The sequence below is a fragment of the Stylophora pistillata genome, chromosome 4 (genome assembly GCF_964205215.1).
Source record: "Stylophora pistillata chromosome 4, jaStyPist1.2, whole genome shotgun sequence".
Classification (NCBI taxonomy): Eukaryota; Metazoa; Cnidaria; class Anthozoa; order Scleractinia; family Pocilloporidae; genus Stylophora; species Stylophora pistillata.
Window position 1 is genome coordinate 33,554,318 of NC_142522.1, and position 26,249 is coordinate 33,580,566.

General features: G+C 40.6%; 1 protein-coding gene across 3 annotated transcripts in view; it reads right to left on the minus strand.

The window, feature by feature from the left end:
- Positions 1-2,327: 2,327 nt before the first annotated feature.
- The window catches only part of LOC111332340 (voltage-dependent calcium channel type A subunit alpha-1), a 50,475-nt gene continuing 26,553 nt past the window's right edge, over positions 2,328-26,249 (minus strand). The window contains exons 21-44 of one of the 3 annotated variants that reach the window (XM_088756533.1): positions 26,185-26,244; positions 25,412-25,518; positions 24,584-24,695; positions 23,548-23,655; positions 22,799-22,851; positions 22,160-22,208; positions 21,087-21,187; positions 20,433-20,634; positions 19,850-20,014; positions 19,014-19,121; positions 16,967-17,050; positions 15,633-15,764; positions 15,128-15,193; positions 12,127-12,236; positions 11,691-11,829; positions 11,389-11,516; positions 10,711-10,807; positions 9,441-9,546; positions 8,528-8,644; positions 8,017-8,126; positions 6,639-6,650; positions 6,235-6,312; positions 5,234-5,323; positions 2,328-4,441 (exon numbers count right to left, since the gene is read on the minus strand). In XM_088756533.1, the coding sequence (XP_088612659.1) occupies positions 4,106-4,441; positions 5,234-5,323; positions 6,235-6,312; positions 6,639-6,650; positions 8,017-8,126; positions 8,528-8,644; positions 9,441-9,546; positions 10,711-10,807; positions 11,389-11,516; positions 11,691-11,829; positions 12,127-12,236; positions 15,128-15,193; positions 15,633-15,764; positions 16,967-17,050; positions 19,014-19,121; positions 19,850-20,014; positions 20,433-20,634; positions 21,087-21,187; positions 22,160-22,208; positions 22,799-22,851; positions 23,548-23,655; positions 24,584-24,695; positions 25,412-25,518; positions 26,185-26,244 (2,670 nt within the window). In that variant the 3' untranslated portion in view covers positions 2,328-4,105. The remainder of the gene's footprint in view (positions 4,442-5,233; positions 5,324-6,234; positions 6,313-6,638; positions 6,651-8,016; positions 8,127-8,527; positions 8,645-9,440; positions 9,547-10,710; positions 10,808-11,388; positions 11,517-11,690; positions 11,830-12,126; positions 12,237-15,127; positions 15,194-15,632; positions 15,765-16,966; positions 17,051-19,013; positions 19,122-19,849; positions 20,015-20,432; positions 20,635-21,086; positions 21,188-22,159; positions 22,209-22,798; positions 22,852-23,547; positions 23,656-24,583; positions 24,696-25,411; positions 25,519-26,184; positions 26,245-26,249) is intronic. The other 2 variants (XM_088756534.1, XM_088756535.1) reach the window with 2 other exon arrangements.

Here is a 26,249-nt window from a genome sequence, read left to right on the forward strand (position 1 = left end):
AAGGTATAGAATGTCATATCGACTGAAATATAATGCCAATAACGTTTTAAATCACCATCACTATCTTTGCGATCATCATCACCAACATCCTCATCATCCTCATCCTCATCACCATCATTTCATATAACAACAACAACAACTTCATTTGCACCTCTGAATTAAATTAAATTTACGTTACAAAAAAAGTAATAAAACAAATAAAATAAAGTGCATGGCTGCCCAAAATAACCACCAGGCTAATAGAATTGAGCAGCCATATAAAAGCACTTAGAGTAAGGATACACATTAAATGAGATCAAATATCGGACTGTAAAAGCGAAACAGAAGAGAAGCAGTACAGATTTAAAGTCCCCTGTCTGGTGAGAGTGGTGAAATTTTGCGAATGACTCCAGGGTTGCAATTTGTAAAAGAATCCAAAATGTAAAGGACAAGTATTTTCGAACGCATTAGTCTAGTAACTATACCCGTGACGGTGTTTGGATGTGATCTTAATTGCAAGTATTTTTATGATTTTAGTACTCCTTTTACTCTTAGATTGTGATTGTAAATCACGAAACAGGCTTGCAGGGATGAAAGCGTAGTCTTTGCATTTTTCTAACTCACATATATATATATATATATATATATATTTATAATCTATATATATTATATGTGTGTGTTTGTGTATGTATATTTATAACTTACAATCAGCACTTATAAGTTTTGAACTCTTGTGTCATTAGCAATTCCGAGTCAGAGGATACCCAGACGTTGCAGCCGACTGGAACTCCCTACAAAGGGGATGCATGCATATGCGTTCCCGTTTTCTGTTGGATTAAATCGGCTTACAGTGGTCTTACGCTTGTTAAACTCCTATTAAAGACCCCGAGTACTTGTGCGTTTCCCAGCCTATAAATGTGGAGAATAATGCATGTTTCCAGGTTGACTCCTCCAAACTGTAGAATCAAGACGACATCAAGTGCGACGATATGGGAGCCTGGAAACACAACGGGTCACCGAAAGGTTTTTTCCTTGTCGAGAGGAACAGGGTTAACGAAATCGTGAGAATTGTCCCGCTGAATGAAAAATGCCAGCTAAAGGGTGAAGGATTCTACATGTCAAGAAGAACGTACTCTGAGAACGCTTCTGACAATAGTGTACGAAAGATAGTGGCGACATTAACAGCTTAGGAACATTTCGATCTTTTAAAGGGGTATGAGGGGCTAGTGGGATTTAATAGTCTCTGCAATGTAAAAAGACCCCGTGCCTAATGTCGATCAAAACTATTTTTTGACCTACCCTGTGTTGATTGGTTTACAATGTGAAGCTAATGTCAAGACTACGGTATAATACCTTGACAGTGTTAATTTGAATTTTCGCAATTCGACATGATCATTCTAGCTTACAAGCGTTGTTTTCTTCTAAAGCTAAATAGCTTTAAATGATTGATTTCTATTTCCTTCCTTATTTAAGTTTCCTCCCTATAACTCTAACAAAGTAATTGAAATAAACAATTTTAAAAAATCGAGTTTCCAGATGGGATTTGAACCCACGACCCTCCGTGATCTAGTCGGATGCTCTAACCACCAAATGCGCTTTTGAACGACAACACATTAAGAGACCGGTAATTATGTATTGCCTGGGGGCAGGAAAGGGGGGGGGGGAGGGGTTGGTTGTGCCACAATAACATTTAATTGAACTCCCTTTAGTCTCTGTAGGTTTCTAAGGATTCCCCCTTAAATGGCAGTCGATCTTCTATAGTCCCCACTTTATACTCTTTCCGCGACGACTGATCCAGGTTCCCCTGAAAACTAAGTGATCCCTCTATATTCACCGCCTCCTCAACCCCAGGCGATCAAAATAGGAAATAAATAGGAAATTTAGCAATGGACCTTCCACTGGGTGGCTCTTCTTGTCCACTATTTCCGGATCGAATTGGAATTTAGAATGTTGGTTTTTGCGGAGGGAGGAGCACCGGAGGACCCGGAGAAAAACCCTCGGAGCAAGGACGAGAACCAACAACAAACTCAACCCACATGTGACGCCGGGTCCGGGGAATCGAGCCCGGGCCAAAGTGGTGGGAGGCGAGCTCTCTCACCACTGCGCCATCCCTGCTCCCTGATCAATAATTACCGGTCCCTGATCATGAACAATTTATGAGTTATTCTGGGTTCTGTTGAGAATAGTCGCAGAACGTGGCAGGATGGGGGGGGGGGGGGGTGGTGGTGGTGAGGGGTAGTCTGCAAGGATTACACCACGAAATCGCACACTGATGTTTGCACCAGCTGTCCATTCCATGAACCCTCCAGGCCCTCTCGTCCGTGCGAAAACAAATTCACAGTATCCAGTAGTGTCACAATGTAGCAATTTATTCTTTCTCCAAAACAAATCTGAATTTACTCGTGTCTGAAAGAATCATTACATATTTGCTTTATGTACAATAAGAACATTATTTGAAACTATGAAGTGTGTGCTTCAAAAGCAATGTAGCCATAAATAAGTCATTTTTACAATAATATTATAAATAAACTGCACCGAGTACAGAATAGGAATCTTCTATAGCTGATTTTAATATATTATTACGAGTAGTTTCTTCTATCAGAGATAATTATAATAATAACAATAACGGTTAAAAAATTAATATTCGTCACGGCTCTGTGTGATTTTTTCTCTAAAAGTGGAATAACTCATTATAAAAGGAACTCTAACTTAAAAAATGTCAACAGCAATTGTAAGAAACAAGTTGCCTGCGTACTGAAAACTTTGCTAAAAGCGATGGTCCTTTTAAATTTATTATCATTATTATATTTTAATTCTATAACTACATCATAAAGGCATTAAATGACAACTTCTCGCTGTTAGGTAGGAAGATTCTGTAGAGATATTCCAAAACCAAAATTGAGCTTCGAAGCGCGGAAAGACCTGTATTCTCCTAACCTGTTTTCAACAAGTGTTGAAAATGAATTCCATTCGATTCAAATGTGCCAATAAAATGCAGACATTGCTACCACTTACAAACTTCACACTCAGACACATTCCTAATTTGCGATTGACCCAATTTTTGGCTGAGTGTGTCACCTAACTGTGCTTGCTTGAATTCTGAGCCCTCTGATAGGTGCAGACAGTCCACCAATCAGAGCAAACAGATTTCTGCCTTTTGACCAATCAGCGAGACGCACTGCTTTGTAAGTTTACCTGTGCTCCACAGCGCTTGCGTTGTCTTTTTTTCGTTCAAGAATTGGAGCCTTTTACTGTTTCTGTTGTCATTCAGTTCATTCTAGACGTAGCCATGTTTACAAACCACTCAAAGCGTTCAACGTCTTACAAAGTGCGCAAGCGTAATACGACCAAGGCACAAATTGAAACCATATCAAAACAAAAACGCATCAACCGAGAATAGGTTTTAAACAGGTAAAAAGCCCTTGTCTGCCGGGAAAAATTAGCTAACACTCAAGGGAGTGTTATGGTTGACTGTATCGGAAAAATATCGAGGGAAACGCCTTCTTTATTAGCGGGCTTCACTTGTTATCCTAACGTTTAGTAATCTATCGCTTTTTCTACATATTAAGTTATACTAAGGTCAATTAATTGCGCATTATTGCATCCGAAATGCCATCATTATCAAATAAATAAGTGGATGACAACAACAAATTCAAGAAAAAGCTGCAAAATTTGTTATCAAAAGCAAACAAATTTGCGTGGTTCTAGTGCAGTGGAGTAGCTACACTCAACAATTCTGTCTGGAGTTCTGTTTCTCCTAGTTATATTTCAAATTGGCTTCAACAAAGAGTGCATATTTTCCTCCACTTCTTGGCCGAAGTCTGCTTCATCTCGGCACAGTGAGGCTTACAAAACTTGGTTAATAGAAAGGCAACAGTAATTTTTCCTCCCCTCTGAAGGCTGACGGAACGAAGGTGTCTTCTCCATCTGTTTTTCACTCTGAATCAATTTCTAGCCACGTTATATGTTTTAAACCTCAAAAGGAAGCTCGAAGTACCAAAATGATCACGTGAAAATCATGCAATCAGCAAAAACCACCAGCATGCGAATGTTCCAATCCACAGAAGTCTATCGACGGTAGTTTCCTTCAAATCATTAGCACGTGGTTCACACGTGATTTTAACCGCTAGCACCAGTCATCTTCGTCGCCAATTTCTTCTAAACCGTAAATCGCATAAGGACTTTGCCCACTTCGTATCGCCATGGCAATATGCTGGTTCATATTTGGGTGGTAGCCATTTTCCAGCACACTGTCGCCCCGGTTCTCCGGCAACGCAGGTGCCTTCCCGGTCAAGGAGAGCTGCGAGCCAGTTCGAGAACCAGGAGTCTGAGGCAGTTGTCGACGGTGGGGGCCGACTAAAGCCGTCGTTACACCCGGACCGCGTCCTTCGTTTAACGAAGTCGTAGATCGGTGAGCAATGGGTGTGTTTTGACGGTAACGGCGGGATGGGCTATCATTAGGCTGGAAAGTAACAAGGGAAAAAAAAAGGTTAAGTCTGCACTCGAGCCAAGTTATGGTTACGATATTCCAAAGTGACTAACAGTGTTGCTAATTCTCCCGTAAATGGGTGCTAATCCAAGTAAGGTAATTCCCTAGTATTTCGACAGGTTCCCCTGAGAGAGACCTGGTTAGAGTAAAGTATCTTGCCCACGAACACAACACAATGACCCGGCCAGCGCTCGAACCCAGACCTTTCGCTCCGAGGTCCTGCGCACTAATTGGCCAGCAGAAATCACCCACTCCCCCTCGAAAGTTAAATGGTCGGCCCCTTAATTCTATCAATAGGACAAAATTTGATTAGAAACGCCACGACAGCTGAGCAGGGACAGTTTTAATATATAAAATCTCAGTTCTAATCGGAATAAACTGAGAATCTCAATAATTACTAAATCTTACTGATTTAGGCAATAAAAGCTGGTTTATTTATATCTTATTAACCAAGCGCGAGGGCCGTACTGGGAGAATATCGGCCCGAGGTCTTGACAGTACGGACCGAGCGCAGCGAGGTCCGTACAAAAAAGACTGAGGGCCGATATTCTTCCAGTACGGTCCCGAGCAAGCTTGGTTAATAAGAGATTTATTATAAGACTGAAGTTCAAAGCGACACAAGTGCGGTATCATTCGGGACCATTCGGGACAGTGCCCGGTCCAATACTTAGAGAATATTGGACCGGCAATAGAGCATTTTGATTGGTTGATTTTAGTTATTGGCCCTCTGGCTGCCCGAGTCGTGTAATAAAAGGTTGTATTTACCTGATGATTGGGATGGTACAAAGCCTGTGCCGAACCAGAGTGATATGGTCCATCAGCTAAGCTAATCGCTATGTCGTTCATCGGAACTCCCTGTTACACACAATTTTTAAAGTATATCAAGCATTTCCTTAAAAAACTCAATTATATTTTCACCTCCACGCTCCTTTCACGAATCAAAGAGCTAATTTTCTCTGCATGTTATTTGACATGAATAATGACTTAAGAATGGAACATTTAGCAGACCACTTTGTGTTTTAGGCGTACTATCAAGAGGGATTGGAGGCCCCGTAAAGAGGGTGATGCATGGTCAGGAGAAAAGACTCAGAGGCAAAAAGTAAAGAACCAATGAGTGATTTATGAACAACACTAGCCCAAAGGAAGATAAGACGGGGCCAATTATAACAGTGCGAACAAGACGTTAAGATGGAGGGATAGAAGGGATTGTGACGAGGATGATTTTTTTTCTTTTAACGTCTGTTAGACTCACTCTTTTTTAGTATAAAGTTTAGCAAATAAATGTGAGTACTGTCCTATGCAAACGTTTTCACGGCAAAAATAGTTATCTTTGTCTAAACAGCTTAATTTACGTTTTGAGACGAGTCATTTTGGTCACGCAAGTAATACCGGAGGAAACGCAAGACGTAAACAAGCTGCTCATACAAACACGACTTTTAAAAATCTCTTTAGGAGGAAGTAAGTTTATGTTATCTAATTATAAAATATGGTTAAAAAGTTAGGTTTAAAAAATCCTTCGTTCACAGTTTGCATTATCACAGATTATTCTGTTATTATTGTTAAGTTTACATGTAATGAGCGAAGGAAAAAAATAAGTAAATGCGTCGCAATCGTTTGCGTGTGTGTAAGGGCACGCAACACAAAACATAGACACGTGATATTTCCAGCTTCTCAGTCACATGACCCAACCCTTACAACCATTGATTAACAGTAAGTGGAAGAGATAAACGATGACGCGCATGTGTGAGATATCAACGTTTCTGTACCTCTCCTAGCTCGGGGTCGTTATCTCGTCGGAATTTCTGGAACATTGGTCCTCCGACGAATCGACTGAGAACAGTCCCCTGGGAAATCAACACCAGTCGATGGTGAGGAAAAACAGAGATATGGAAAAAAAGAAAAATAGAGGAAGAAAAATAAAACTTGCAAAAGAAACAGCTTGCCTGATCGCTTACAAAAAAAAAAAACCTCTAAAATTGTCATAGCAATCAATTAAGCAGCCAGTGATTGAACGAAAAGATCAATCAATCAATCAATCGATCAGTCAGTCGATCATATGCTAAAAATCTCTCTCACTTGGTGGTTTTTGATGAACACTGTTTTGGATAAAATAATAGAGAAATAAAGAAGAAAGATGGAGACAAAGTTAAGAATATGAAGTGAAACCCACCTGGTCAGAATCCTGCTCCATGAAAGAGAAGAGAAAGGAAAGAGAGATGAAGATGAGAAGAAATTCTTCAAATAAAATTGTTATCATTGATATTATTACTTTCATCATTATAACTACTATTGTCATTTATTATTATTATTATTATTAATATTATTATCGTTATTATTATTATCATCATAATCAGTTCATGGCTTTAAGATAATCATTTAGATCGTCGTCTTTAGGAGCTGTTGTTAATTTTGTTGATGCTTCTTACTGAAAACTTTAATAGTGACTTCCTGTCTTGTTCACAGGCTCCCTGTTTCTTAGGGGACGGCCGAGGAAAGAGCCCTGGAAATAACTTTGTTCCTTAAAAATTATATTTAACAAATAGAGTTTTAAAGTTTAAGATTAAAAAGATTTTAAGTTAAAAGATTTTTTTTTAAGTTCGTGAACGCGTCATTTTGAGCAAGAAAAGTCGTTCTTAATAGAGAAACAGCTCGTGCAGAAAACAAGTGAAACAAGTTTAGGCTTATTTATCGCGGCTTCTTTTAGATGTCCATAATGTTATTGCGGAATACTTCGTGGAATTGAGCAAGTTAAAATTCGGCATGATTTAAAGATTAGTATAAGAATCATATGCAGTGTGCGAACAGCATTAAAACAGAACTTGAGCTTTGCTAGTGAGAAAACATCAAACAATGTAAGAACAAAGCATACGCGAATAATATACGGCGTTCAGCAACGAAGAACCCGTGAGCAATAAAAGATTAAATGGATGAGGAAGACGGCTGGGTGGTAGCCATTTTCCAGCACACTGTCGCCCCGGTTCTCCGGCAACGCAGGTGCCTTCCCGGTCAAGGAGAGCTGCGAGCCAGTTCGAGAACCAGGAGTCTGAGGCAGTTGTCGAGAGTCAAGAGCAACCGGTATTCAGCTCGATTTCACAGAAACAATAATCCTATTCTTGGGACATAAATTTTGCTCTTGGGAATGAAAAGCGAACCAAAAAGACTCGCCTTGTGGGAAATTGGACAGAAAAGTTACAATTTTGAGCCAACTGTTCTAATGCAAATTTTTTTCGAGAACATCCTTGGAGCGTGATTCGACGGCCCTATCTCGTATCTGTTCCCATGGTCCTGGCAAACTTATCACGTGACATACCCAGAAAGCATTGGAATAAACACATCTTCTGATCCCTTGGCCAGAAGAGCTGGCGGTTTTTCGGGTTCTCGAAGGCAGTGATGAGGCTTCAGAAACGAACGGAGCTAACTCGCTATTAAAACATCCTGACAAAACGGCCACCTACACAAGCTACCGAACTCCTTTTATTAATAAATTTTCGTAGTTTAAAAACGCTTCGTCTATCTAATTCAGTTGTTCAGCTTCCTGCCTCACTCACCTTAGATTGAACTTGCCCTTTCCGTCTCATGAACTTATAGTTTTCGTAGATGAGTTTGGCGCAATAGATCTTACCCACTGTCATCTGTGGCTGCTGGTTCACTTGATTCGCTGAGGAAAAGAACCGCGAAGAAATCTGTAAACTATTCTCATCAAAATGAAACTCCACATATCGATGGTAAAAAAAAAAAAAAGGGGGAAAACAATCACCACTACAAGAACTAAACAGCCTGGTCCAAGAAAAAAAAGAAAATGTCTACTAAAGGAATAGTCCATTTTATAGTTACGTGCTTGGTTGCCAAGCCTTTGAATAAGACTGAGGCCGAGGACGACCTTGTTATGATACAAACGTTGATGCTTTTCAAATGTAAATAACTTTGTTGTCATACTAAATAGATACTGGTCTCTATCACAACACGGTCACCTTCAGCCTCATTCCAAATCTAAGGCTTGACAACTAAGTACACAACTGTAAAATGGCCTATTCCACGTACTGCACGGAGTATGCATACCATTGTTGATGAGACTTGGGGGTTTGGGCACCACTCTGTCCAATGTCTTCTTGGTAAGTTTGGGCCAAACTCGTTTCAACATGGCTCTCAATTCTTTATCGTTCTCCTTTAGATTATCTAGAAAAAGCAACAAAGATCAATGCTACACTTCCCGGATGGAACGCTGGGATTCAAGTCCATAGCAAGTCACCCACATCAGCAATTCTTTACGTTTCCCAGATGAAAATAGGTGGTGGAGACAAGTGGGGTGCAAACGACCGTTCCTCCATTAACCCTTCAACCCCAAAGAGTGACCAGCATCTAATTTCTCCTTACATTATCACTCCTGAATTACACATAAAGGTCGTGAGAATAAAGGAAATGATCTTCAACTAGAGAAGCACTTGATTATCAGACAAATCTTCCCTGTCAACGCCTTAGAAAATGCACAGAGAACAGTGTGGAAAAATTACATAATGATGTTACGGACTAAAGGGTAAACGAAGTAAAATTGTTAAAACCCCAGGAGCGAACTATTTGGAGGCAACTTAGACGTAAAATATTGTAAAAAAGCAAAGCCAGCTTTATTTTTGCTTAGACCCGTTCTGCTTGGCTTTTACTTTCTTTCATTACAAACGTTTCTGAGTTGTGCCGCTAAGCAAGACAGGAATGATGTTTCACACTATTTCGCCTGAAGTTTTCTTGTTCTTAGGCTCCTCGACCCTTGTACTCGATCCAGTCTACTTATGTGAGAAAGGACCTAGATAACCTTGGGCAGGGTAAAAACTCAGACCCTTCCAATACGTAGTTCCACGGACCTCCTCACATTGGGTCAGTGTACTCCCAGCAAAACCCACCTTTGATAATTTTCGAAAATCAAACATAAAAAAATTGTTTGGTATCAACTTGCAAACATAACGATGTCATTTCTTACTTTTCTCTGTCATAATTTTGAGAGACGTTCGCACCAGGGAAAACAGAGTAGCAGTAAAGGTAACCGTGTTGTCTGAGTGCAGCGGCATGTTCATCTTGATCAGGCGCTGAAAAAGAAACCGACGAAGGTTAGTGATTCGTGCGATCATATCTGAAACAATCTCAGATGCCATGACCCTGCTACTATGGTGCAACACAGTGATCAAACGAAGGGCACACGTGAGGGGATCAATTTTGGCCTGTTGCGCGCCAATTTCACGCGTAAGAAAAATGCAAGAGAATACATAAGAAACAACCACTGCCACGCAAAATGTGCGAAGAAATAATACACGTTCACAGAAATTTGTAACAGGCAACAAAAATAGGGAAGAGGAAATTCGACTTTTCGTCCACGAAGTTAACTTAATAAGAGGTTTATTGTTAAAATACCATTCTGTTTTGAGCTTCAGGACAACTTGGTATTCACAGACTAAGCGGTCATCTCGCCTTTATGACGTTCGCACTTGTGCACACGTTTGGCCACCGTGCTGTATGGCGCAAATAGGGAGCATACTTTTGACTTGACAGTCAGAGTGTTCTCCTTTGACAAGTTAATTATCTTAAAGTGCACCTACACCCAAAAAATTTTTTTCGCTTAACGAAGTAAGCTTATTTTTTTGAGTATTTCTGCGCAAAAAATTTTTTTATTTGCTCAAATCTTCAATTTTCTATGCCCAGTCAAAATACGGAAAATCGGCCGCCATCTTGCCCCACGACCGAGTTTAAAGAAGAATGGCTCTAGCGGGTAATGTGACGTCAAATCGAGAACACGAAAGTCTGCATCTCTCACATTTTCACTTGTTTGGGAAGATTGTCGTCGATATTGTCCGAAATATGCGGACTAGGTGTGTTGTATGAAGAATGTATAAAGCGTGATACCCTCTTGCAAATTTCGCACGTTGCTACATCCTTCTACAACACACTTAGTCGGCATATTTTCGGACAATTATCGACTACAACCTTCCCAAACAAGTGAAAATGTGTGAAATGCAGATTTTCGTGTTCTCGATTTGACGTCACATTACCCACTAGAGCCATTCCTCTTTAAACTCGGTCGTGGGGCAAGATGGCGGCCGATTTTCCGTATTTTGACTGGGCATAGAAAATTGAAGATCTGAGCAAATAAAAAAATTTTTGCGCAGAAATACTCAAAAAAATACGCTTACTTCGTTAAGCGAAAAAAATTTTTTGGGTGTAGGTGCACTTTAAGTTCAAATTTGCTTTTCACTTACTTTGTAAGCAACAATCTTGGGACACTTCTTTCCGATTCCTACTGGAGGAGACATTTGTCGTAACAATTGACATACTTCTGTGTGCTTGATGCGGCCTCTGAGGAAAAGGAAACACACAAATGAAGGTATAAGTAAACTATTGGTTCATCGCTTTATAGCTTCCCTTGTTCTGTCGTTGATTCTTTGCATTACAAATCTGTTTGTTTGATCGTTTGTTCCTTCGCCGGTCCATTTTCTTGTTCATTTGTTTGTTCTTTTGTGCGTCAATTCTTTCCGTTAGTGCCAGGAGAGTCAATCGACATAATAGAGCAATTTTCAACTGAGTGTCAAAAGCAATCCGGGATTGGATTGTTTTTGCATTACTTCGCTTTGTGATTGGTCCAGGAAACTCGCACCGTTCTCTCCACCAATCAGATGCAAACTTAAACTTTCTCTGTCCGACCTCGTCACTTAGTCGGCAGAGCAACGGTAGATCTAATCCGTCAGAGTTAATTCTCTGTTCCACCACTTCTAAACCAACCACGCTTTGGTCGACCGCGTTTTCCCGCGCTTTAGACAGTTTGGTTGTTTTTTTTTTTGGTTGCGTTCTGATTGGCCGTGCTTGGTCCACGACAACTAATCAATATGCCCTCTTCTTTAACCTTTCACGAACACACGTGACCGAATAGAGAAACTTACGTGGCTCCTGGATCGAACTCAGACCACACGCGGACAAACTCGTCCAGGTGGTGAGGACCGAGAATAGATTCATCACGTGTCAAGTACTCGAAATTGTCCATGATGACAGCCACGAAGAGATTCAAAAGCTGTCGTAAAAATAAGAGAAGGTCTCGGTTACAAATGCAATCATGAACCAACCATATTATCAGCCGAGAGATTGACTGATCTATTACTGTCAGTCAGTCCGGCAATAAGTGATTAGTTTCACGAAACAAAATTAGTAAAATTTAAAAAGAAAACAGCCAGAAAATAAAACTAACCAGAAAGGAACAAAAGAAAATAAAGGAGATGAAGTACAAATACGCGAACGTGCTGCCACATTTCTTGTCGGTCAGCTGACAGTCTGCATCGCTTGCACAAGCCTTCATGATGAGGTGCCAGTTTTCACCTGTTGCGGACCTGCAAAAATAGTAACGTAAGAAGCGTGACAATCTTTTCAGCCACCCAATCGACATTTACAGGTGAGTAACGCAGGAATCGTAAGATCTTGGCACTGAGTATAACAGTACTCAGTGCGTTCAGAATATTTTGGTAACATGCGTTATTGTACTTACACAAGCATAAGGACACGCATTGTCTCAGTTTTCAGAAGGAAGTTTCCTATCGGATGAGCTACCAGTCAGTGCGAGTTATATATCTGCGGTATGACCTAAACGCTTTTAGGAAAAAGGACAAATGGCAAAGTAGTGTTCCTACCTAAAGAGTACTTGAATGGCTTCTGGAAATGACTGGAAGTTATTCCGGGAAGTGATCTGGGACCATGGCTCGCCACGCTCGTCATTGTTAATGCTGATTTGGCCAAACATCTACAAAAGACCACAGCGTCAATTACATCCATTTATTACTATCACAATGCACCCTGGCCCCAGGCTCTCAGCGACTATGTGATAGAAACACATTTTCCATTCAATTCGCCTTCGTGAACTGCAGGAACTTGTTCCAGCAAGCACACAAAGGAAAAATCGCGAATCCGTAACGCAAAACGTTCCTCCATTACGCACTACCTTCTGTAAAGATAAGGTCTTCGACCCTGAGCGCCCACATACCACCCCACCTGGGCTGAAATCAGCAGTTAGTCAGTAAAGTTGCTAGTTACTCAGTTATTCTTTTAGAATGGGTTGACTAACGCGCATGGTTCGTCAGTTCCCTTCTAGTCTACCCCACTGCCTTGTTATGGACTTAGATTTTTATCAATTGTTATTATAATTGTTATTATCTTAAGGTTGCTAGTTAGTAAGTTAGCTTTTTTAAAATGGGTTGACTAGCACGCATAGTTCGTCAGTTCCCTTCTAGTCTACCCCACTGCCTTGTTATGGACTTAGATTTTTATCAATTGTTATTATAATTGTTATTATCTTAAGGTTGCTAGTTAGTAAGTTAGTCTTTTAAAACGGGTTGACTAACGCGCATGGTTCGTCAGTTCCCTTCTAGTCTACCCCACTGCCTTGTTATGGACTTAGATTTCTATTAATTGTTATTGTAATCCTTAACACTATTACTATTATAATTGTTATTATCTTAAGGTTGCTAGTTAGTAAGTTAGCCTTTTTAAAATGGGTTGACTAGCACGCATGGTTCGTCAGTTCCCTTCTAGTCTACACCACTGCTTCGTTATGGACTTAGATTTTTATTGTAATTGTAATTATTAATGGTTGGGTTTCAGGTGACGTCACAAGCTTTGCTGAAGTTAGCGTCCGCCATGTTGGTGTCCCTCGGGTGTCAAATTTATGAATAATTAGTCGATTTCTATAGTGAAGCCCTCTCTCTTATCGCCGTATTATCTCGCCAACTACATGAATATCCAGACAGAAAAAAGCGATAAAAGTATCCGGCATTCATCTTAAGGTATCCCAGTGCTCTCTGAGTATGCCGAAAGCTTAGAGAGTTGGAAGGAAAGATGTTTGCAAAAGATCTCGGTCATTGGGGTTGACCCTGCAAGCATACCAGCCGAGAAGTTCAGTCCAAAATGCTTGCCTCCTGTGGAAGCGTCGGACTTGCTGAGTTACCTCGTTCTTGAGACCAGCTTCTACACCAAGAAGCAGTTCAAGGCGTTCAAGAGTCTAGAGGCGTTTAATCAAATGGTGTCGGGATTTGTAACCTCAGTTGTAGGCAAAGTAATCGCCGGCAAGTATGCCGTGAGAGCACGAGTTTGGCATTCACAGCATATGAATGATCCTTTAGTGAACATTTGGGTCATTTCCGAAAACGATGGGGCTATTTTGTCAGCCCATTGCTTGGGATGCAAAGCTGGACTGGCTGAGTCATGCTCACATATCGCAAGTGTTTTATTTATGTTTGAGGCAACTACTAGAATTCATGGCAAGCTCGCTGGGTGTCACGAAAACTCAGACACCGAAAACTCAGGTCCCTCGAAGTGTTCTCCAAGCTTTCGAAGTGCTCCATAATTCGATAGTGCATAGCTTAAACCATGAACCAATTTTTTTTGTAATATAACCGGTGGAACAATGCAACAAATCCGACGCGAAAGACGGACAACAATATCAAGAGTGATTCTTCAGTGAAGCGAATCGTGACGGCGCTGATGCCGAGTCTTCTTTCGCGTTGTTTTTCTCTTTCTGCCTCATTTAAGAACTCTAGCCCAAGGGTCGCAAAATTGTCTTCGTTTTGGGACTGGTGGGCCGAGTCTCTGTTTGTATCCATTATTATCGCGAAATATTTAAGAATTTTAACAGAGCGACAACAAGGATCTGTGCAACGAAGTACAAAAAGGTAAACAAACGTCCCTTTCGGCTCGTCAAAATCACGCCACATTTTAATACTTTGATGTTGGAGCGAACGCATTTGATCCCGTTAACTGTGAATGAAAAGTTCAAAATTAACGGGAAAAATGGAGGTAAATCTAAGCTAAATGAAGTCTTGTGTCACTCTAAAATGTTTTAATACTTAACCATCGGACGATTTTGCGAAACGTGCAACTTGCGGCCTTGCTTTTGCTGCTTCAGTTGGATCAAGACCCAAAAGGTCAAAATACACGCGGGATTACCAGGAGTGATCATGAGTCGAGTTTATCTCTTGAATTTTCGAGGAGTCTGAGTTTTCGGGGTCTGAGGTCTGAGGTCTGAGTTTTCGGGGTGTGAGTTTTCGTGACACCCCAAGCTTACTTGCACTCAGGTAAAATGCTCATGGATTTTGCCGACATAGGTCAATGAAGTGCTGTATGCGAGGGCTAAAGACATCGATTTCTCATCGGCTAAGAAGCTCAAAGAAAAGCTCGACCAAAAAATCGAGGATCTACAACAGCCGCAAGCCTCGAACCATACAACAACTTCTAGTTCCTCCTGTTCTTCCCCTTGATTTGTGATGATCTTAGGTATAGCGCATTAGATCATATATATAATGAATTTTGCGCTATAGAGATAATTAAATTATTAAATTATTATACGAAAAAATCCTTAGTCTTTATGCTTTCCACTTTTGCTCGAACAGCCAACAATAATGCATAAAACCATCCCTTCTTTCTCACATGAACTCTTCGTTAGATACGGTTTGTTTACGCTCGAGGGACACCAAGATGGCGGATATTAACCGTTGCTAAGGTATTGGTCACGTGGGTGAAACCCAAGGATACTGTTATTATTATTAATATTATCATTATTATCATCATCATGTGATAGTATAACTGCAGTGAAAATGGAGTAAACTAAAATATAAGAGTACGTCATCTAAGCTAACATACCTGCATGCCGATGACCGCATAGATGAAGAACAAGAGACCGATAAGCATACCGACATAAGGTAATGCCTGCAACAAAGAACGCTCATACAGTTAAGAAAATTGAAGTAAATAAACTCCATGGTATGCCTCCTCTTGGCACTCGATGGAGGCAATATTTCACTGGTGACCATGATGATGTTGAGTCTCACGACAGAGAGAGTACTTTTCATTACCTCAAAAAGCCATGTTCACATCCCTTTTGTATACGCATGATTCAAGCGTCCGTCTGGAGACTGAAAACTAGCCGCATGCAAATTGAAATAGATTTGACTATATGCAAACCAGATCGGATCAAACCAAGAGCAAACTGAAGTTCTTTTGGCACAGTGTGTACAGTGTACGAAATCTGCTTTTGGCCAAACTATACTGCGCCTTTATTTTGACGTAACCGGTTCTTCTAGCGAATTATATTCAAATATAAAAGCACATTTGATTGACTCTCCCGCTATTAGATACATTGGCTCACCTTGAATGATTGAAGAAAGGTCCACAACAATATTCTGATTGTGTAACCCTGTCTTAACAGCTTGATCAGCCTGGCTGCCCTGAAGAGACGGAAGAGACTGACGTCGAAAGGGATCTGCTGGCTATCTTCAGACTGCGAGGAAAATAGAGTGAAGCGATTGAGATTAAATATAACCTGAGAGCTGAGTTAGGATTAACTTATAATCCTAATGACCAAGGAGTTAGCAAGTAGAATGACAGAGTGAACTGCAAATGAAAAGCAACAAAGTATGCACAAAGACGACTTCAATTGCTTGATAACTGCGCGCAGATCTCTAAAGCAGAGTACCATTACCCCCCCTGTAACCAAAACCATCGATAACTCCAAGTTCACGCGCATTAAAAACGAAATTGATTTCCTTTCGAATTGCTCCATAGATTTACCGTAATTTTACCATAGATACCTCGAAAATACCGTAAACTCGAAAGGGCTTTCCCCCTTGGTCCAATTACATTACCGCGCTCTTTCCTGATCGTTTCGCCTGTGAAATACGGTCCCTTATTATCCAACTACACTTAGACGAGTACAAATAACGCCATAGACGAGTACAAATATCACGCGGTATTTGTACTCGTCTATTGTAGTACCGGTTAAACAGGTTTTCTCGCATCGCGCAAGCGAAGAATTGGATTGTAGTTACGAAAAAAACCAAAAAGTGGCGGACAATTTGAATCATATTTCCGACGACGAAGAGTCAGAATGGCTGGCAAATTTAGATCCAAGTTTATTGGATGAATCGAACAAAGAAAAACAGTTTGACGACCAGAAAATTTCTTCATTTAATGAAGAAAATAGAAACAGCAACAGAACGCGCCAATTCCGTTCCGCATACTTCTGTCACGCACTCCCCGTAAATAAATATCCGCGAAATTCGCCCGCACTGAAATAACAGTTTGGCGTGTTGGATAATAAATAACTTATTAGACGTTTTGTTGTGTAGTATCGCTGAGTATTTTTACTCGTTATTTGTATTTTGACTCGCCCTATGGGCTCGTCAAAATACGGCACAACTCGTAAAAATACACAGCGATACTACACAACAAAACGTCTAATAAGATATATGCATTCACTCTTTTCTTTAATGTACCCGTCATCGTTTGAACAACATTAAAAAAATGGAGACATACATCGTTGGTTCTTCCATTCTTTAATAACTTCTGGCATTTCTTCCCCAGACCATCCTCCGATAACTCTCATCAACAAGAACTTTTCAGTATTTCCCGGAACTTTAATACTCCACTATCACATAAACGAGAAACTGTTTTGTTGTTGACTAATTTCATTGTTTGAATTACCTGGAAAGTCGTCAAAGCGAAGTCCAACAAACTCCCCAAGACGATGATGAAGTCGAAAACGTTCCAGTTGTCTCGGAAGTAATTCTTTTAAAACGAAAAAAAGAAAAAAGAAAACAATTACAGATAAGCACTGAAATAATATTTTTAACTACTATCAAGACAATTGTTCTTTTTTATGAATATGAGAACAAAAAACCGACACAATAGATGTTCCTGTCTTTGCTTGGTAAAGATCTGGTCCCTACCCGTTGTTCTAGGGACCTAGGTGTGATTTTTGATAATCAGCTTACTTTCAGTGATCATACTGTTAAGACCGTGTCAACCTGTATATCAAGCCTGACCCAAATAAATCGCGCCAAACATGCTTTCGACAAAGACTTACTTTTAACCATAATTAAGAGATTAGTTTTCAGTAAAATGTACTATTGTTCAAGCATATAGTCAAACACTTCTGTTACAAATATCAATAAGTTACAGGCTATTCAGAACTTTGCTGCCCGTATAGTTACCGGATCAAGAAAATTTGACCATATTACACCGATCCTTAACTTGAACAGCTTCATTGGATGCCAGTTAAAGACTATCTATTTTATCGTGATGCCGTGATAACATTTAAGTACAAGTGCATGAACGGTATGGCACCGAGCAACCTTAGTTCTAGATTCATTAAGAGAGGCACGATTAGCGGCCGCTCGACTCGCAATGCATATACACTGGACATACCGCGCTACAAAACTGCTACGGGCCAGCGAAGTTTTTATACCGCGCAGTGACCATTTGGAACAACTTACCCAGGGATATAAAATTGAGCTCCTCGACGAACATTTTTAAACGTAAGCTGACAAATCATCTTCTGATCAGTCGATTTTGATTTTTAACATTTTATATATATAAATACATCTGTATATTTTTATCTTCCCTATTGTAGTTATTGTAATTATAATTGTTGTAATTATTGTAAGAATTGTAATTATTAAGATAGTTTTTAAGTTCTGAAAGGCCCCTCCGGAGAGAGTTTAATAAATTATTGTATTGTATTGTATTGATTTCAAAACGCTGACGTCCGACATGTTTCGGTAACAGTCACCTCTCAACCAGTATGTGCGCATGCTCTGTTTTTCATATGATACCGAGGAAGCATTTCCCTTTCAAACTTATTCAGATAGGAATGGACCGCCGGTGGAATGCAAGTGTTTTGGGGAAACACGGTTTAAAAGTTCATCTCGACTTAAAAAAAAATATCCTGTGGGGCCCAAGATAAATTTCAACACTTCTCTATCTCACAAGTCAAGGAACACTATGGTCCTCTGATTAATATGCGCCATCCACACACAACATTACGACCAGGACAGGCTTGTTCAAAGCTCTGTTAAGATAACCCAGGGTTAGTGTGAAATTTGATTTCAGATCTGAAAGCTCTGAAAGAAATTTCAGCTTAATTCCATTTGTCTACAATCTGATGATTGAATGTCCTAAAAAGAACTAGGAAAATTATCCCAAAATGGCTTTTGATTAGAGAAATTTAGAAACCTGGATTAAAATTTAACACTGGGTTAGAGCTAATTAACGAATGGTGAACGCCATAGCGTGTACTATTGAGTTATGGATGCATGCAGGAGGTTGCTAAGCACGAAAGAAGCGTAAGAGTCGCACGAGGCGATAGCCGAGTACGACTCTAGCTTCTTGAGTGCTTAGCAAACCTCCCAAGTGCATCCATAACTCAATAGTACACGCTATGGCGTTTACCATTTGTTTTATAACATAACATTGATACATTGGAACAACAGTTCCCTTTTATTTACAAATCTTACGTGATCAGAAAAAACAAGCGCGCCCGGAAAAATTATCTTAGCATTTGCTCACGTCAGCAGCATGCACCCATGGGCAAATAGGAGATGCTGAATTAACCAATCAGAGCACGCACTTTGCTTTAGTTATGTTATAAGCGGCCTTTGAACAACTGGGACCAGGTCAATGTGAAGCCTCAACAAAACAAGAAGCCTTAAAATGCCACGACTCTTTCAAAGAGAATCGAGACACCACTTACCGTCCGGAAGGCAAATAATTTCAAGATAGCCTCTCCAGTGAACATGAAGGTAAATATTGTGTTGAACAGATCCAGAATTTCTCGATACTCTTTAGGCTCTCTATAAAACTGGTAAAAAAAAAAAAAAGAAAAAAAGGAAAGCACAATTGGTATACATAGAGAGTATTGAATCAAATGCGATGCACCGACAAATTAAAACCGTCGCCAATAGCCTTAGAGAAATTTTCCAATAAGTGTCGAAAGCAATCCGAGATTGTATGGTTTTACTTTACTTCACTTCACTCTGTGATTGGTCGCAATCAAGTACAGTTACTGCAACGCTTATTGGCCCAAAAGGATAAGCTAAATCTGAGTATCTATCTATTTGGGGATGGAGGGAGGGGCTTACTTACAGGGAGCTTATGAGAAGGTCTGGGCGGTTGGTTCATGGGAGATGGGGTCTATCAGAGCGCTACGATAATTACTTCTGGACAGCGATTGAGTTGCAAGAGGACTCCCCCCCTCCTCCCCTTTCTCCCCATTCTCCCCCTTCTCTGGGACTCCGGTGCGTCAAGTGGGTTTTGAGTGATGACAAAAGCCTGGGTCGGGTTGTTCAAAGCTGGGTAAAGATAACACAGGGTTGGTGTAAAATTTGATTTCTGGTCTGAAAGCCGTGAAAGAAAATTCAGTTTAATTCCATTTGTCTACAATTTGATGATTGAATGCTCCAAAAAGAATTGGGAAAAGTATCCCAAAAGGGCTTTTGAACAGAAAAATAAAGAAACCTGAATTAAAATTTAACCCTGGGTCAGGGCTAATCGGCCTATGAACAGCTGTATGCTGGGTTCCATACTCACCTTCATAGTTAGAATGAGCGTATTGAGAGCAATGAGCAACATGATAAAATATTCAAACGGTCTGGAGTCCACGATTGTCCATATACGGTACTGCCACGTGTTAGGATCTTCCGGCATGAATCTCTCTGAGGGTTTGGCCACAATAGCAAAATGGAGACAATCTCTCTGATGAAAAGAAAAGAAGATTTTTCTTAAGAAATACTTTCCAGTAAACTGGTAGGATGGATTTTCACTTCTAAATTGAAGTTCTTACGCATTGAATTCATCCATTGGAGCTATTCTGTTTTAAGGGAAAAATTCAAAGCGGTATCTCTTTCTCATATTATTTTAAATGCTGTCACGCAGACAAGATTGTCACACAGATGGGACAGTCCTCCGTTTCCTTTCAAGGTCTTAATACTCTTAGCTGCAAAATTTAAAACAGTACAACCCTAGAGTTCTTCAAAAATAAACTAAAAAGATTTCTAACAAACAATTACTGACTTTTTTCCCTATTTTTTCCTTTCCCCCGTTAATCCGAATGCGTCTCAATCGATTTTGTACAATAGTACGAACTTTTGTTCACCTAAGACCGACAACTCACCTGATTCCTGTCCAGTTCACACTCTCCCTGGTCTTTTTCTCCTTGTTCTTGAAAAGTGAGGATGATGAGAGCCACGAAAATGTTTAAGAAGAAAAACGAAAAAACCACGACAAAGAAAATATAGAAAAGCAAAATCTCGACTTTGTTATCCACGATCGGTCCACGATCGACTTCTGTTGTATCGATAGAGGCCTGCATGAGTCTGCAAGAGGACAAAGTAAAATTCTGTTCAGCGGTTAGTGAGTCAGAATTTCGCCGGGGTAGGGGGGGGGGGAGGGCTCTTATTTGGCTTGAAAAGGTAGGAGCCAATAAACAAGGAACGGTTTTTTAGGTGTCGAGTGTTGAAAATGGGCACAAAATTTATTCAACGATCAAAAGCTCACTTTCTTCTGTTTACATTTTTCCGTCTGCTTTTACAAACTGGCCCTGAATCCATTGTTATATCCCTGAACCTCAAGACCTCAGACGTAATTCTCCCTTCAAATTGTTCCTAATTACTTTGCAAATTAGTTATGAGAATTTCCTGTCACATCAAGACAACAACCTCTTGTTGAGTTCTTTTTCTCATTCAATCAGCTTATTGCTGGCTCATGTAATGATATTGACAGAAGTTACAAGCTATTCTCCTGTTGAAGGGGGGGGGGGGTAACTTACGCTGGCCAGCCCTCTCCTGTGGATGACGTAAACAGCGCTAACATTGCTTGGATTACATTGTCAAAATTGTAGTCTTGACCTGACCATGTTCGATCTTTGACCTAATAGGATCATATGATGACACACATTCGTGAAAGAGTTTGTGTTAAATTAAACTAATCACGTAGACTTGTTTAAAAAAATTAACAATATCACTATGTATAGCTTCATGACGCCTTAAACATTGCTGATCTGTGCAGCATGCAAGGTCGTGTCACATACGAAACTAGTTATAGCCTAGCTCACCCGAAGAGTCTCTGTGGTTCAGTGATAGCACATAGGAGCGCGGAACCCGGACGAGTGATGATTATGTTGTTTTTGGTCGCACACCCATGACAAGACGAAAGACATCTTTCTTTACGTTTCAACACCGTCGTCTCGAATCTGTTTAGATCTTCGAATAAAGGCTGAAAGTTTCTAAAAGAACTGTGGTGTTGCGTCGGTGGGGGTAACAAGGTGATTTGGTTGTATCAACTAAGTTGAAATTGTAAATTGGCCACCGTAATGAATAAAAAAGCTGACGTTTCGAGCGTTAGCCCTTCGTCAGAGAGAATGGAGGAATCGTGGGTTGTATGTGGATTTATATGCAGAAAGCGGAGCTACGCCACTGGTGGGAACATGGCGACGAGAAAAACACGAATAGATTAGTGGAATGAAAAGCGTTAGATCTTCTCTGTTTTCAAACGCCCCTTGCTCCCTTTCGATTTATTCTTAGAACTTTGATGCTATCATTTGAAGATTTCTGCCTATTTATGCCCATTTCCGTTGCCACCAGAAGGACTCATTTCGACAATGTAGTTTCGCATTCCAGATCAGATACTGGTTTTCGAGGCTGTCACGGTTGATGTCACGCGACGCTTCTAAAAATATGCTGCGTGACATAGAGAGGGAGGTGACCAATCTCGTTTCACGTCTTAATCATTTCTAAACGACAGAGCTCATTGTCGACGATGAGATAAATGTAAAGCGAGAAAAACATAATTGGCAGTAAGCATTTTTCCAGGGGGCATGTTTAGGTCTGCCGAGCTACTAACCTCAACTTTGGACATGTCCGTCAAGTCAGGGTAATGCAGGTATTTTCCTCTGCGAAAAGAAGAGAAAACATTTGTCACAAACTTATAGGTTTGTGGGTTATTCGGTGGCGTATGAACTATTTCATAGACTTCTTTGAGGGAGAGCAGGGTTGGCGTAGTGGTGAGAGCGCTCGCCTTCCACTAATGTGTCTCGGGTTCGATTCCCGGACCCGGCGTCATAAGTGGATTGAGTTTGTTGGTTCTCTACTCTGCTCCGAGAGATTTTTCTCCGGGTACTCCGGTTTTCCCCTCTCTTCAAAAACCATCATCATTTGAATTTATTTCATTTAGAGTTTATTTGGATTTACACGCGACCCCACAAGCTGTTCAGCTTTAAACATTATGGTGTCTAAATAAAGGTATTATTATTATTATTATTATTATTATTATTATTATTATTATTATTATTATTGAGTAGGCCCTCGACCTTATTTCCTAAATAAGAAATTGAATATGCTTGACTCAAAAAATCCGTTCAATAAAAATAACATTATTATGAGCTTGTATATGTCATCGATTCCAATCCGTGATAGAGAAACGTTTAGATACTAACTACCACGAGAATTCGTGTAAAATGGTGCAGAGATGAGGAGTACTTACTGGCATTCCTCTTTTGTCATCTTCGAGGGATCATCACACCCGAAAAATTTTCCCTAAAAGGATTCAAATTACACAAACGGCTGTTTACTTCTTGCTGTTGCTGTTTCTCATTTCCTAGTGGGTTTATGACATAGCTATAAAACTAGAGTGGGTTCAAACTAATGGGAGGGGGGTTCAAACTAATGGGAGGGAGGTTCAAACTAATGGGAGGGGGGTTCAAACTAATGGGAGGGGGGTTCAAACTAATGGGAGGGGGGTTCAAACTAATGGGAGGGAGGTTCAAACTAATGGGAGGGGGGTTCAAACTAATGGGAGGGAGGTTCAAACTAATGGGAGGGGGATTCAAACTAATGGGAGGGGGGTTCAAACTAATGGGAGGGGGGTTCAAACTAATGGGAGGGGGGTTCAAACTAATGGGAGGGGGGTTCAAACTAATGGGAGGGGGATTCAGATACAAGGGTTGTACAGGCATTTTAGGGCGTGCTAGGGATTATAATACCTCATGCTAACCTGCCGTGTGTCAAGCTCTCGGTCAGAAGAAACAAACGAAAAGGCGGAATTTCAAAACAAGGCGGGAAGTCAGGTAAAAGAAAAAAAAAAATTAGGAGGCCGTCTCCTTAACAACCGCACTTTTTGGCTCACCCACACTTTTGTTCTTCTCCGCTGACCGAAAGCCTGCACCAGGCTTATCAAATGCTGGAGAAATCACGCCTGGAATAAAGATATCATCTATCGATAAAGCAAGTTACCTGAAAAAGCTGAACTCCAATAACAGAGAAGATGAACAGAAACAATAAAGTGATGATCAGAATGTTGAGAACATTCTTCAGTGAGTAAACCATACACTGGAACACAGCCTGTAATGGCACAAAAATATTGTTAGATGATATTCCCCTGTTAAAGTCTGTTTACAAGCAAAGTGGCCCATCAGGCCGGCGCTTAACTCCGGTTTCCAGAGCATGACGCGAATAGGAATATATCTACTCCCCCCTAGAAGTGATACAGTCAAGCGTAATGCTCCCCCCCCCCCACAGTATTAAATTCGCTGGTACCTATTTAAACACCTGGGTGAAGAGAAGCGCTGTGAGTGTAAAGTGTCTTGCCTAAGAACACAAAACTATGTCCCCGGCTAGAGCTCGAACCCAGACCACTCGATCTGAAGTCGAGCGCACTAACCAGTCGGCCACCGCGCTTCCCGTATATCCCCCTGTAGGTTATCATTATACACTTTTGTAACACTTCAGAAACACTTGCACTTTTCTTGTACCAGTAAAAATTTTGAAGCTCAGACTGAACATACCTTAACTGACAAGGCCTTAAAATTACATGTTAAGGCATTTTATTATATGAACACATAAGTGATCAGGGAACCTGTTAGGGTGCACCGTTTGTTTTGACGTGGTTTCGAGTTACATGAATAAGCTGGATCAATATCAGGCTCTAAGCAACTGCGCTCCAGCCCCTCCCCAAACCAAACAACAGTCAACTGATAACAAGTTAGGGTTAATACTGGTCATGGGACGGGGGGGTTGGTATGTAGTTGCTCAGATCCTTTCATTGATCCAATCAGCTTGTGCACAGCCGATAAGATGTGCGTAATTTGTGTTGGTGTAATAATAGAGCTTTTCGCCTCGACATTTTTCGTTTTCGTCTCGTTTTTAACGGTCCAAGGGCCTGTTTCTCGAAAGGACCGAAGCCATGTTACCGGGACTTTCGAGAAACAGGCCCCAAGTCTTGTTTCCTTGAATGAACCAAATAAAAGTCTAGAATCATAATCAACTGCACCTTCAATTTCTTGGCTTTGTTGATCGCTTTGAGTGGCCGAAGAACCCTGAGAACTCGCAAAACTTTTACAGTCTTCTTAGACTGTGGGTTAATCGTGGATTGGTCCTGATTGCTGCACGAAACAAACAAACAAAACATAAATAATTAATTCAGGTGCCAATAATAATCACGCAGAACTATTCAATTCAGCGCAGAAAACAACTACGATTTTCAAGGCCAGAGGAACTACTGAGTAGTCTTAAAATCGTGAAGTGCCAGTGAAAAGATAAAAATTGAGTAATTATTCTATTTCCGTGTGAAAGAAATACCTGCCCCACAGCGGAAACCTTTCGCCTACTGACCTTTCATCGGTAAGACAATATTGCTGTTTTGAAGTAAATTTTCTTTGTTGGTTAAAAGTTAAGGTCAATCCTACAAGTGGCAAAGACTGACGGAGCTAGTCTCGGTTTGCGAACAAACGTGACTTGGAATGATTTTGCTTGGACTTAATGGCCCCATCCCCCCCACCCACCTCAGCATTTCGTCACGTTTTCCTGACGATGCAGTGCAAAAGGGTACTTTGAAAGCAAAGTGTCCACACCCAAAGCTCATTGGAGCCATCCTCTTAACCCTTAGACCATTAAGAGGGATATGCATTGAATTTCTCCAAACAAAAAACCGCTGAATCAAACACAATAAGGTCACAAGAATGTAGGAAATGATCATCAACTAGAGAAGCTCCTGATTGTTACCTCAGGAAATGTATGGGGAACAATTTGGAGAATATGCATGATGCTAGGGTGTAAAGGGTAAAGGGTAAAGCAAGGCATTAAAAACAATCCTTCTTACCCCATCACAAGCGATGCTATGGCACATGATACTACCAGAGCATCAATACAGTTCCAGGCATCTCTGAAGTACGAGCCAGGGTGAAGAATAGCTCCATAATCAACCAGCTGTAAGAGAAAAACAGTCCACAGCTATGGTAAGGAAGGTTTTTTTTTAATCGGGATTTAGATCTTCTATTGATGGTCGTAAAAACCACGACTAATGCTATAGTAATAGGCCATTTAGTTGCCAAGCCTTTGGTTTGGATTGAGGCTGAAGGTGACCCTGTTGTAATAGAGACCATTTTCTAGATAACATGATAACAAAGTAATTTACGTTTCATAGGCAGCAACGTTTCTATCATTACAAGGTCACCCTTAGCCTCACTCCTGTTCAAAGGCTTGGCAACCAAGCACGCAACTGTGAAATGGACTTTTACAGCAAGCAATCAGAACAAGGAACAACTTCAGAAGAGTCAATGAAAACACAGGAAACCGACCAAAGTTACGATTGGTTTTAGTTTTGTCTCTGATCGGTTAAAAGGGCAGCGAGAGTTTGAACCAATCACCAAGCGCAGAAAAATAAAACTTACGCAATCGCGGATCATTTTTGACACTCCGGCTACAAAGAGCCAGTTGGGTGATTCTTAACGTGGTAAAGGTTAAAGAAAAAAAATGAAATCACAGTATTTCTGAAACTATGTTTCATTAAGCTCCCTTAAGTTACTTTGACCTTTCCGCATGGTGCTTGTGTTGACTGGAAAATACAAATACAGGAAATTTAAGATAGATTACCTTGACAAATACCTCCATTGCAAATATTGTCGTGAACACATAGTCAAAATACGTGAGCACCTAAA